Here is a 13,157-nt window from a genome sequence, read left to right as displayed (position 1 = left end):
ATGTGAACTGTAGAAGGTTGCTACTGTACTGATGCTTTGAAAGAGCTGGCTTCCCTTTTTATACTCAACTGAAAGCCATTGATAGAACTGCTATTAAACGCTAGAACGAATTCAATTTTCTTTCAACGTATGCGAGGTCCTTATATACTCAGACCGACAACTTTTGAGATATATCTTTTCGGTTGGAATATTATTATAATATAATATTATTGGATTGATAATGGTTATGTCGCCGGATGAACGAACGATGGGACACCCAAAACTTAAAAGGGATTTAAAAATTAAATCCCTTTTAAGTTTTCCCTATCAGTTAGATAGGGATAGTTTGACTGGTACAGTTTCGACGTCTTGCAACTGGTATCTTAGAATGTATAATCAACCGACGTCTTTCAGTACAGACTACTTAAGTAAAACGACTATATTTCTTCAAAGAATATTTTATATATACTTTTTTTATTTTCATAACCAAGTATCAAGATTAAGTCTATCCACGAACTTATAGCCTGTTCATGGTTTATCACTGGTCGCAGCTGCACATGAAAATTTGTCAACGCGCGCGAAATAATTATCTGATCGAACCCACTGGAGCAGGATATAGGACTCGTAAATTGAAATTCTATGACGTCAAACAAGATCTACCAACTAGCTTTCAAATTCAGATTTGCTTATTGACGTCGTCTTCGTCTCATACGTTGGACGTCCATTGCTGGAATAAGTATTGTGCTGCCTATTCTAAGTACAGCGGCTCCCAGCGATTCTCTTGATGTCAGGAGTTTCACAAAGTGTAGATAAGTTATGATGTTCATGATATATAATTCAAAATTCATTTATTTCAAGTAGGCCTAATATAAGCACTTTTGAAACGTCAAGTCTGTCTGTTTGTAGTGATTCTACCACCGGTTCGGAAGGCAGATTCTACCGAGAAGAAGCCGGCAAGAAACTCAGCAGTTGCTCTTTTCCAACATCAACAATTTACATTTTGCATTTTAACATAAATTTTTCTATCTTGTGAGAGCTGAAAGCGGAGCCGGATGCTTCCAAGCAACCTTGTCATTAAAAAATTCATCAATTGTATAGTAACCTCGCTGTAATATAGGATTTTTAATACCTGGTATATAGGTTTTTTAGGATTTATTAGCCTAGCTAGCTAGCTTACTTATGGGATCCCCAAGCGTCTGTGTACCGTAGGTTTTTTTTATTTTTATTCCACTTAAAGTTAGCCCTTTACTGAAATCTCACCTGGTGGTAAGTGATGAGGCAGTCTAAGATGGTAGCAAGCTAACCTATGATGGTCAGTATGGTATTCATACTCCTAATAGATTTCTACGCGACATCGTACCAGAACACTAAATCGCTTAGCGGCACGTCTTTGTCGGCTTTTGCATATATATCAGAATTGACATAAGAAATTGGAGATCTTTTTAAGTTGCTCCCAGTCCTGGATTTATCAATAGGTCGTAAAGGCTGCGGCCTAGGGCCGGCTTCGTCCTAGGGGCGGGGGATTTCAAAGGACGCTCACTCTATTATAGAGGATAATAATTAAACAAGTTTACTTGTTTTTATACAAATGGAAACATATTCGTATCCAAAATTATCAATCTTAAATCTAGGCAAAAGTATTATTTTAGAAAGGTAAATGGGGCGACGGAAATCAAGTGGTTTGAACTCATAAAAAATATAAGTAAATCGGGCACAGGTTGTCCTTGTTTGATTAAAATTGCCAGTGTCCTTTTACTGCGGCATAGAATTGTGTTGAAGCCAAAGCAACTCTGGGAACTATGATGACTGCAAAGGACAGATAAAGGACAAGTCGCGTCCACGCGAGTGGAGCCAGATGGAATGATGATGATTAATGTGTTCTAAGATGGCGGCGTAATAACCTTATAGGAGACAGGGCTTTAGGAGCTTAAAACACCAAGCTGCTTATATGAGAGTTGGTGGGCTTTGAGTGCCTAATATTCTCATGTAAGTGGAAACGATCGGTTCGACAAACTCTCTGAAGCACGGTACTAGACAGCGCTAATTCTGAATTCCGATTGGTAGATTGGTAGGTAAAGTTATGAGAATTTGCTTGACAAACAAACAAACACTTAACTTGTTTGTCCCCATCCAGGTACCGAACCTAGGTCTTCGTCAATTCCTAGTTGAACATCCTTACGTGTACATATATCATTAGCTAGGAAAAGAGTTAAGCTAATTCTGAGTTCGATGAGAAAAGTATGGTTGAATGGTGTAGCCTGACGCCAAACAAAAAAAACTACCAAAACTTCCAAAACGCAATCGTATTGATTGATGAGTAGGTAAACACGAAAATCAGAGTATATGTATCCCCCTGGCTCATCAGACTAGGGGAAATAGTTTAGTGCGCAATGCCAATGCAGAAAATAAAGCTAACTATGATCACACAATTCCCCATTCTATCCGTTTTTATAACATGGACAAGGTTTCTTGGAAGCAACGGCAACCTTGTCTCTGCTTCATTTATCACAACTAGCGGACCCGCGCGACTTTGTCCGCGAATGTACAGACTTAAAAAAATATTCGTATGTTGTCGCGGACTGTTTTATAGAACTTTAAAGAAAAAATAATTCCGACAATTCCGATATACTTACACGTTTGGCGTAACGTTTACCGTTCACGCAGTCGCACGCATCAGAATCTCTCAAAAAGGATATTTTTTGCAGTTTTTGCCAAAGATTCCAATATAAAAGAATCCTAGCTAGATCTATTTATCGCCACCGAAACCCCCTGTATTCTAAATTTCATGAAAATCGTTGGAACCGATTCCAAGATTCCAATTATATAGCACACTGCCTGCCTGCCTGCTTAACATGACCGTATCTTGCTACTGCTTGACCATACAATAACATTTTGCAATCAACTGCTTCAAGTGGTCTCGTACATTACAAATAGATAAATAGTTTATAATCTACTGCATTACAAACTATTTATCTAATGTATAATCAGCTGTAAGTTGTTCTGTTTCAAGCTGCTGTAAGTGGGTCCTGCTTCAAGCTGCCGTATGGGCACCCTTAGCCTCAGGGTAAGACCATAGGGCCTAGGGGCAGTATCCTGGATTTAAAAAGTAATTAATTTGCGAAATTAAACAAAATATGGGCAACCATAGGTTTATTTTTTTATATAATTCCCTTAGTTCTAATTGTATCCATAGGATTGCATCACTGCAGTGAAGGGTGCTGTAGCCTTGGCAACTTTGGCGCCTGCGTCCTTGGTGATTTTCTGTGAACAAATTATGAGAGTTCAATATACAATTTTTAGGGAAGTGAAAATATAATTTTTTGTTCAATTTAATCAGTGCATATTTATTTTCATAACACATCAAATAATGTAGGTAAGATAGAATAATCATCATTTCAAAATGGTTTATTAATAACAAGACTCTCAAATAGCATCAATTATCTAGTGGAAGATCCAAACAACCATCCCATACTAAAGTATTATTCAAAATAATTAGTTAAGGTTGTCATGACACTTGGTCCTCATACCCTTAACTCTCCAGCACAGAATAAAGATTTATTTTCAAATCTTATTTAATCTTATGGATCAATATTACTCAATAAAGAGCATAAATATTAAATAAGTAGAAGTTTTCTAATTGTCAAAATTAGCTATTAGTTAAGATAAATTACTACAGAGAACCATTATATTGAAAATTTAGCACCAAGTGGCTAAAAAATCGCTTTATTTTGAGTATTTGGTACATGGAATAACCATAACCAAGAATTAAAAAAAAAACTCTCACAAACCTTGAGTTTCTTCTCATATGCCAATTTGTGGATGGTCTTGAACTTTCTCTTGTCCTCCAGTTTGCGCACAACTTCACGGTATTTCCAACCAACCTCGTGGGAGAGGCGGCCCACGTGACAGTACTGGAAATAACAATTAAATACTCACATTTACTTACTGAAAATACTCTTGTGGTAACAAACAAGTTACTCAATAATATCAGAATGTTATTTAATTACAACAGCAGTCAATATTAACTTTCAGTCGCAAATTACCCAAAAAATTGCATCATAATAGTGTAGGAGTAATACTATGTGAACCTTTATGATTTTTTACACTATATTAAGAGAATCAATGAGTCTATTCTGCTCCCTGCAAAAAAACAAATCGAACTATTTATTAAAAAGCAAATAAAATGAGAAATATATTTATATTTTAACTGCAAGTAGAAATTTAATATAACAAAATATACACTATATTAAATATCCCTTATATGTAATATATCCAATTATCACTAATCAGTCCGTCAGATTGCATATCCCCCATTATAATACCCAGTATTTTTACTAAACCATATATGTTGAATAATGTTTTTAAACATTTAAAATTTTGATGGATATGCATAACAAAATAATAGTTATGTGATCATAGTACAACACAGGTACAACTGGCACACAAATACACTACATATTATAAAAAGTTAAAGAAACATACCTTACGCCCGGGTTTCAGACAGAATACACGGAGAGCTGCTGGTACAACAACACGTCTGCGATTGTCATAAGGTGGAGGGCATCCATCATAGGAGCGAAGCCTCTTGAGTGCATCCTTTCCACGCTCTGTTTTGTGTGGGATCATGCCTAGAAAGAAATTATGCTTTTTTAGAATATGAAAAATATTACAAATGTCAAAAATATACTATGATTGGCTTCATATGTGTTTTTTTATCACAAACTATCAAATAATGTAGGTATGTAATTGATTAATCATAATAATTAAAAATCTTCCACAATACATTTAAAGTGGAATTCTAGTATAATAGTAAATTACAATTGAACTGAATTATTAGAATACCTAATATTAGCAGCCAATCTGGTTTGATGACATTGGCACTCTAGTGTTATTAGCCAAATATGATTGCAATTTGCCTTATCTATACAAATATCATAAATGCAAAAGTGTATTATTATACTTTGTTAACAATGTTAGGCTCAAAAGTTGAACCAAAGAGATTAAATGGCACTCTTGTCGCTTGGAGATGGCCATAGGCCACACATTGCTGGACATTATATCCAGTGTTGAGCATACAGGGTATGCACAGGGCATACACTTCGCGGACAGATGTAATAAACTTTTTAAAATCTCCAGTACGGTTTATAAATAACAACATGAGGAAGGAAAGTGCATTGTAAGAGTTACAAAAAGCCTACCCTAAACTTTTTATAACTCATACTGGAGATTTTTTTCATTTTATAACATCTGCATATCCTGTGCATACCCTCTATGCACGCCACTGATTGTATTGTTGAAGAAGAAATCAATCCTGCAGATATTTAAAAACCTATTAGCACAGCAACAGCTATTTTTTTAATTAATAGAAAAACTTACTGCTATACTATTCTGCTGCCCTTAATGTAAAGAAATATTACCTCTGACAGTCTTCCACAAGACTTTGGAGGGAGCCCTAAAGTGGAATGGTCCACGGGCTGGGTTCACATTGCACCGTTTGCGCAAGAATGACATGAACTTCAACTTGTTCCTGAAATAAATAATTTCTCATTATTACAATGTATTCACCTTTCTTACAAAGTTTATTAAACTATTTAAGTCAGATTATATAAAATGACAACATATAAGCCTTCAGTCGCAAATTACCCAATAAACATCATCATTTAATTAATGTATCTACTAGATAGCCCCACATTAATTTTAGAACTTTCTTGTGGGTAAGGGGACAGAACAAATGAGGATTCGATATCATCAGAGTATAAAGTATAAATTTATCAAAATCTGACCTGAAGAAGTTTCCTGAGATATTGAGCTGTTCACATCTCACGACAACAACTTTGTTTCCTTCTAGGAGTACCTTGGCAATCACTGCGGCCAGCCGGCCTAGTAGATGGCCGCGGCCATCGATTACTATGGACTGAAACAAGAAAGAAATTGATGTTTGAGTGCCGGAGCGATTTAACACATCGCTGTTCTAACCTCAAATGTTATAAAAACAAACGCGAAACACAATTAGGGCAATACGAGATTTCAACTAAATATTGCTAATACAACTGAATTAAGCAGACAACATAGAAAATCAGAAATTTGAGACAATTAACACCGAAAAAACTTTCAACACTAACACGGCGGCACGTGTACATCAGACGGCGACATTTTTATCAGTTTTCACAGTTAATTATTCATATCTACATGAACTAGAACGTTTTTATCGCATTGACCAAAACTTAAGAAGTCAATCGATAGATTTTTAAGTATAAAAATACTATTTTCACCTCACCTTATTACTAAAGCCCGTCATTTTCTCGACAACAAAACGGAAAAGGCTAACTTTTGAAAGAAATATGGCTACCGGATACTAACAATGTTTTTTTAAATAGCGGTTTGCGCCGCTATAGTTACGAGTCTTTTTGTGACTTCCTGCGAACTACACGTTGTGTGCGCACATTTTGAGTTTTGTTTATGGAATATTTTTGAGTTATTCGTCTGTGATCACATTGTTTCTGCTGTCTTAATTAGGTTAGAACGCAGAGATGTAAAGCATGTTAGGAAAAAAAATCTGATAATGACTAATGTCATGTATGACCAGTATGAGCAGAGTCAGAAAAAAAGATACTTAAACGTCAAAACAAAAGCAGCTGTGAATGATGTGCGAGCTAAATTTATCACAGTTTTAGATAGATTTGCTAATCGCTTCCAATTTTCTAGACCACGTCATAGCTAGGAAATGATGAAAAGTTCGAAGGTTTGAAAACACACAGGGTTTGATTCTCAAAATGGAAATACCCTATAGGAAGTTGTTTATTTATTTTTTAACTTTTGCGGCCTATGCTTACACGGGCATTGGATCGAGTATGTTACGAAATTTAAAAGATGCTGTTTTATCCGCTGAGTCAGTATTTGGAGATATGTTTAAAAATGTGATCACTGTTGCGGAAAAATTTAAATCTTTACATGATGTGTTTGATGCAGCTGTTGAAGAAGAATGTTTATTTTCTTGCCCTGAAGGTGAATGGCACTCCATTATAAAAGCTTTAAAATGTTTTGTAACATTCTCTAACAAAATTGTGAAAAGATTTGCACATTTACTTGTTTAAATGCCTATTGCACAGATTGTTAATCTGTGTGGCTATTCATTTATTGGTTAAGTTGTTAGAAGGCAATTAACTTATTTTATTTATAGGACAGAAACCAGTTCGCAATAGAAACCATATACCAAAATCAGATGGATGTGGTTCTCTAGGAATTGAAATATCTACTGAATATTTACCTATAGAACAGATGACTAAATGTTGTGACACCCATGATATATGTTATGATACATGTAACAGTGGTAAAGAAGTTTGCGATTTAGAATTCAAGAGATGCTTGTACAATTACTGTGAGACCTATAGAAGTATAAATGTTGGTGGGGAAACCATCACTAAAGGTGAGTTTATAGCTTTTACTTAAAATTTACATATTATAGATAGTATTAAAAATAAGTAGGTGCAAAACTATTTTTAGTCATTAATTAATTTCTTTAAAAAACATCCATATTAGATAATTATACTGCAATAATATATATTAATATTCTATAAAATACATTGAATGTTAAAAGATAGTGTACTTTTCCCTTACTCCCCTGTAGTAATTTCTACAGGCACAAGCCCAGTGACGGTAAACAAAATTATTTATGAAACAACATTATAAAAGTGTTAAAATGTAGCAAATTCAAGGTGGTAAGCGATAGATTGGGGCGTCACATTCAGCCAGGTTCACACCTAACTAACAGAATTGTAGTTAGTTGTCAGCAAAATAATTGTATAAGAAATCTTAATGAGTAGACAGATTTCAAGTCTTGCATCATAATAAGAGAAGAAGAGAAGATGTTCATGAGAATCTTCTGCCTAGATTCATTGGTTGTCATTATGGCCTATCTAAAGCTTTAAAACAAGGCTAATTTATTTCTTTCATTTTAGTTTCTTTAATTATAATCAAGAACCATTCTTGAATTATAAGCATGGAAATCTCATACTAAGGATAATTAAATAATTAGTTTGGCTGCTTTTGTTTATGGATAGACAAACTGGGCTGCTTCAATAGCCATGCAAAGGCTTTCTGCAATAAAATTAATCCACCCTATCCCAGTATGCTTGTATAATCAGACTGCACTTACCATCAATTCTTTACTTTCCAGGTTGTAAAGCAGCAGCTAAGTTACTGTTTACTGGCACGTTAACACTGGGTTGCAAGTCATATTTAGATGCACAGAAAAATGCTTGTTACTGTCCACCTGCTAAGAATAAATATAAAAAATATACCACTGGAAATGATGAATTTTAAAATTGTACTAGCAGTTGTCTGATATCTGTTTTAATTTTGTTAAATGTTAAAATAAATAAAATTATATATATTATTTATATTGTTTTTGTATATATTTGTTCTCTAATATTATTTGTCATGTGTTTTTTAGCTCTAGTAGTGACTCTTTAATAAAGTTCTTGCTCTTAATACCCTTTATAATAAACTAGCGACCCGCCCCGGCTTCGCACGGGTGCAATGCTGATACTAAATTAAATACACTACAGAAAAACTATGAACGTTGTATATAAAAACATAGCGGCCCGCTCCGACTTTGCACGGGCATAAAATATATATGCCTATGTCACTCAATGAAAACATGATTAAAATCGATCCAGTATTTTTGATTCATTCATTACTGCCCTTGGCCTGCACGCATTAAATTTGGAGTAAAACAATTCCTCTTTCCCTATACTTACTATGAAGATTTCCTGCTATCTTTGGAATATCTAAATTCATACAATTTTTATTACATTACACACTTTTACTTATTCACTTTTTACATTTTTACCTAGGTATTTATTTTATTTTTACAACAATTAATATATTACAGGATGTCTTTATACACAACGTTCACAGCTTTCTTTTCATTAGACAATACAAACATGTTTTCTCTTGAGGTTACTCTTGAAAGAGCGACATACAGTTGGCCATGTGAAAAACAGTCAACGCTCAAATCTAAGCCTGCAACGTTGAAGGTTTGACCTTGCGATTTATTAATGGTCATTGCAAAAGATGATATTTATTCTATTCTTTTCTTTTTTTTTTACTGAAATAACTTAAACTACGATTTTAATGAAATCAACTTAAAATACGATTTTAATTAAATTAAAAACACCTAAAAAATAATTTGCCATGCGTGTGACTAAAAACAAAAGATAATCTACAATCATCAAGAACAAAAGAAAGCTATATTCTATTAAGTTTTTTTTGAAAATAATTTCCTTATTATTAAATTAATTGATTATTATTTATCGTATCTTATAATTATTAACTGATACGTTGTCGCGCTGAAAAGCACGTTTTTATCAAGTACTGTTATTTTCCTCGCTAGAGAGCTCCGGCACTGCCCTGTCCGACCGGTACCGCCCGCCGCAAACGCAAATTTTAAATTTGTAATATCTCCGAAAATATTTGTTTAATTTACATGCTGTAAGGAACCATATTGATATATATTAATTGCACACTGTATTTAAGGTACTTAATTCGATAAGGATTAATGCCGTATTGCTTAAAATAGCTTCGTAAATAAGCCATTTTTTCACGTAAAAAGTAAACAATACAAATGGTTAATGTGGGTTATCCCTAAAATATAAACATATACCATCGCGGACTTTTTTGTAGACCTTTTTATGGTGTACATTACTGTAGTACATTAATTTGATCTAACTCGTAGGGTTTAGGCAGCGTTTTTGCTAAATTGCTAAATAAGCCCAAAAAATTAGGTTAATTTACGACATCACGTTAGAAACCTCTAAAATTAGCATTGTTGCCTTAGTATATGATGCATGTATTATACATATAAACCTTCCTCTTGAATCAGTCTATCTATTGGAAAAAACCGCATCAAAATCCGTTGCGTAGTTTTAAAGATTTAAGCGCACATAGGGATATAGGGACAGAAAAGGCGACTTTGTTTTATACTATGTAGTGATTACAGGTATTATTTAAGTAAGTTATGAAATGTGATTTTTAAGTTTTAAATTTAGATTATGCATGCAATATGGAAGTGAAAGGTGGTTAGAAATAAAATATAAAACACATATTTTATGGGTTTATTTTAGCAATTATATTTACTCCCTTTATATTATGTTGCCTTCTCCATTATATAAAATAATAAATTTGCATTCAGAGTGTAGGCCTTTAAAAGTAAAGAAATGCTATAAACAAAAAAACCTGAAATGCATTACAAAACCTTCGTGCAATTGGTTAGTTTATATGACTTAAAAAGTACTTGTTAGTAGATAATATAAACAAATAGTACTAGTGGACGCAGTCATAATACATAACTATGCTTTTTTCCTTAATTCATAATAAAATCTTGAGACTATAATAATAATTAATCGCAATATAAATAAATGCATGTAAATATATGATCATTAATTTAATTTCAATCTACTGGTTTGATGTAGCTTAAATTTTTTTTACTGTGAGCGAATTTAACTTAAAGAATTAGATTTTTGGGTTCTTTCTATGTTAATAGCTCTTTGATCTCATCCTTTTCAGCAGCTTCAATGTATGGTGTGCCATCTGGAGTTTTGCCATTTTTGGATGCACCCTGTAATGAATATGTTAAAATAAGACACATTTAAGATTTAATACTAGGATGATCTCAAAATAATCATACTAATAATACACAAGAATAATATTATTATTATTACATAATAATAATATTATATCCTCCATATTTTATTACTCTGCCTGACTATAACTAATAGCTATTATTATATCTTATTATAGAGACTGCAACAGTTGGCTTATCATGCTCTTTGGTTGATTTATAAAGTGTCAGAATAATTTCAATAAAATTGTTTATTTGCCAGTTAAGTACAGTACACAAAAAGTTAAAAATTTAATGAGAACTTACATGTTTTAGTAATGTTTTAACACAATCAGTATGCCCTTCCCAAATAGCAGCAAGAATCACAGATATTCCATGTTTGTCAACCATCTGAAATAATAAAATATGACATTGTATGATGGTTTTGTGCATCCCTTTTTACAATCAAGACAAAAATAATGAGATCTAGGTTGGAACATGCTCTATACTATTTTTAAGATACTCATGTTATATATTGGAAGAGTTGATATAATGTCATCGGAGTACTTTCCTAGCTGTAACAATACAGTTAGGAATCCTCCTTTAGATAGTTGGGGTAGTTAAACAAAAAGGAACCAATCCTCATTGAAGAAGTCTTGAGACATTTAGCGCATCAAAAATAAATGTGTGTAACATTGCAACATCACACTAACTGAGAACACCTTTCAAATGTCAGTGTGTAAAAATAATGCATATATATTTCATTAAGTTCAGTTATAAAAGCTAATTTATGTAATCCATAATCAAACAAGGGAGTTACAAAATGTTCCCATAATTTACTTTCTTTTTAATAATGTGTCAAATTAAATCAATCTTGTAGGTAGTTATTATGATACATTTCAAATAATCATTACTTACATTGGGATCAGCTCCTTTGTCTAATAAATAATTTACAACAGCGGTCTGGCCGTAATCTGCAGCATAATGTAAGGGAACTCGTCCATCGATAAGTGCGTTTACATCTATTTTCTGAAGAAAAAATTAAGAGCGTTTTAAGAAAAATAACAATGTGATATTAAATTGTTCTCCAAAACATAATTTTAAGTTCCATTATGAATTCATATTTGAAACAAACCCGTTTAGGGTTTGTTTCAAATATGAATTACCACACAATATGCTTTCATTAATTTCTATTCGTACATGATGGCCAACAATGAATCGAAATTTCAGTTCTTGAGGTTTCTTAGTTTTACCTTTTGTTCAACGATGTCTTTTACTTGATCAATATCGCCGTTTTTAATTCCCCAAACTAATTCACCCATTATTACGTACTTTCTAAGTTCTTTCTGTTTATATCTTACGAATCTGAAATCTTACTAATTGACAAATCTATCAAAAATGCAAATTGGCATTCGGCAATACAATACAATCACAGAGTACCTACAGTGTACAGACTAATTTTTATCAACAGATGAATTATTTTTTGCCTGGTCTGTGAGATGGATTGACCGATTATCATTAAGTTTGTTGGTAAAAAATGCAGCGGACAGCTTATAAACGAGTTATTATTACTTAGGATTTTTACTTTATGTACATCTTACGTGTAAGGGCAAGAAGAAGAAGAATTCAAGGAAGATTTAACATCTACATATAACATAAAATGTATTTAGTGAGTGTTTTTATTCTTTATCTTTAAAAGCTTTCAAACCTCCAGTTCAGTAGAGTCATCCATATATTTATCAACTTAAGTTAACGTTGCTTACTCAACACAATCAAGTAATAATTGGTGTTGCTGCTAGGCTAAACTTTTCTCCATCATTTGTCAGCTGTCAGGTTTTTTCAGGATTCTATTACGAACTAACTATACTATCTTTATTAAAAACTATAATAATATTTTCTGCCTTTATTAAAAATTCGATAGTTAGCGATATGGTCTGCAGCTATTTAATTACTGATATAGGACTCTAACAGCCATTCTAACATTCCAAAGCACACTTCCACATAATACGAATAATATTTATGTTTATCACACATTTTCCAGTTGTGGGAATCGAACCCACAGTCTTGAACGCATAAAGCCATTGCCAACTGCGGAAATCGGCCGTCAATGATTGACCATAAACTTTTAGCAATGAACAAAGAACTCATACACTCATTTTTACACTGGTCAAGTCGATATAATCGAAAATTGATTGTGGGTCCAAATAAAAACATCACACAAACAAATTGGCCCGTACGCAAAGCCAAGTTTGCTTGATCAAGTCTCATGTAAATTGGACGCCATACTGCATAGGTTGGCCAAATAAGATCGTGCAATCTATAAGTTGGGTTCTCATCGTGTTGTGTATAATTGGTCACCGCAGTCATACATTTTTAGACAATTATCCTATTATCCTACATATTTTACAAACAATTGACTGTGTACATCTGCATGTAAATAAATATACAGCGGCAGTGCTTTTGATGCATCATGTTAGATATTTTCTTACATTGGTTAATAATTTTTCATATTACAATTATACCTTTTCCTACTGCATTGATAAGATTGATCCACTCTACAAAAAATTGTCTATTTGAC

General features: G+C 33.2%; 3 protein-coding genes across 3 annotated transcripts; 1 reads left to right on the top strand and 2 right to left on the bottom strand.

The window, feature by feature from the left end:
* Window positions 1-3,114: 3,114 nt before the first annotated feature.
* On the bottom strand, window positions 3,115-6,349 carry LOC120631167 (60S ribosomal protein L13a). The gene is made up of 6 exons (XM_039900624.1): window positions 6,257-6,349; window positions 5,763-5,893; window positions 5,397-5,506; window positions 4,462-4,607; window positions 3,768-3,890; window positions 3,115-3,240 (listed from the first exon to the last, which is right to left on the bottom strand). Exons 1-6 carry the CDS (start codon window positions 6,275-6,277, stop codon window positions 3,157-3,159), a joined length of 615 nt encoding a protein of 204 aa, XP_039756558.1. The 5' UTR covers window positions 6,278-6,349; the 3' UTR covers window positions 3,115-3,156.
* A 202-nt stretch (window positions 6,350-6,551) lies between these two features.
* LOC120630943 (group XIIA secretory phospholipase A2) lies at window positions 6,552-8,312 on the top strand. Its single transcript, XM_039900308.1, has 3 exons — window positions 6,552-6,984; window positions 7,160-7,405; window positions 8,156-8,312. The coding sequence occupies exons 1-3, from the start codon at window positions 6,753-6,755 to the stop codon at window positions 8,299-8,301; spliced, it is 624 nt and encodes a 207-aa protein (XP_039756242.1). The 5' UTR covers window positions 6,552-6,752; the 3' UTR covers window positions 8,302-8,312.
* Window positions 8,313-10,080: 1,768 nt separating this feature from the next.
* On the bottom strand, window positions 10,081-12,001 carry LOC120630970 (myotrophin-like). The gene is made up of 4 exons (XM_039900340.1): window positions 11,833-12,001; window positions 11,498-11,608; window positions 10,907-10,990; window positions 10,081-10,597 (listed from the first exon to the last, which is right to left on the bottom strand). Exons 1-4 carry the CDS (start codon window positions 11,899-11,901, stop codon window positions 10,511-10,513), a joined length of 351 nt encoding a protein of 116 aa, XP_039756274.1. The 5' UTR covers window positions 11,902-12,001; the 3' UTR covers window positions 10,081-10,510.
* Between the last annotated feature and the right edge of the window lie 1,156 nt (window positions 12,002-13,157).

Source organism: Pararge aegeria, chromosome 17 (assembly GCF_905163445.1).
Source record: "Pararge aegeria chromosome 17, ilParAegt1.1, whole genome shotgun sequence".
In the NCBI taxonomy this organism is placed as follows: domain Eukaryota; kingdom Metazoa; phylum Arthropoda; class Insecta; order Lepidoptera; family Nymphalidae; genus Pararge; species Pararge aegeria.
Note: the sequence above shows the minus strand (reverse complement) of the source record. Positions and strands in the feature narration are given on the sequence as shown.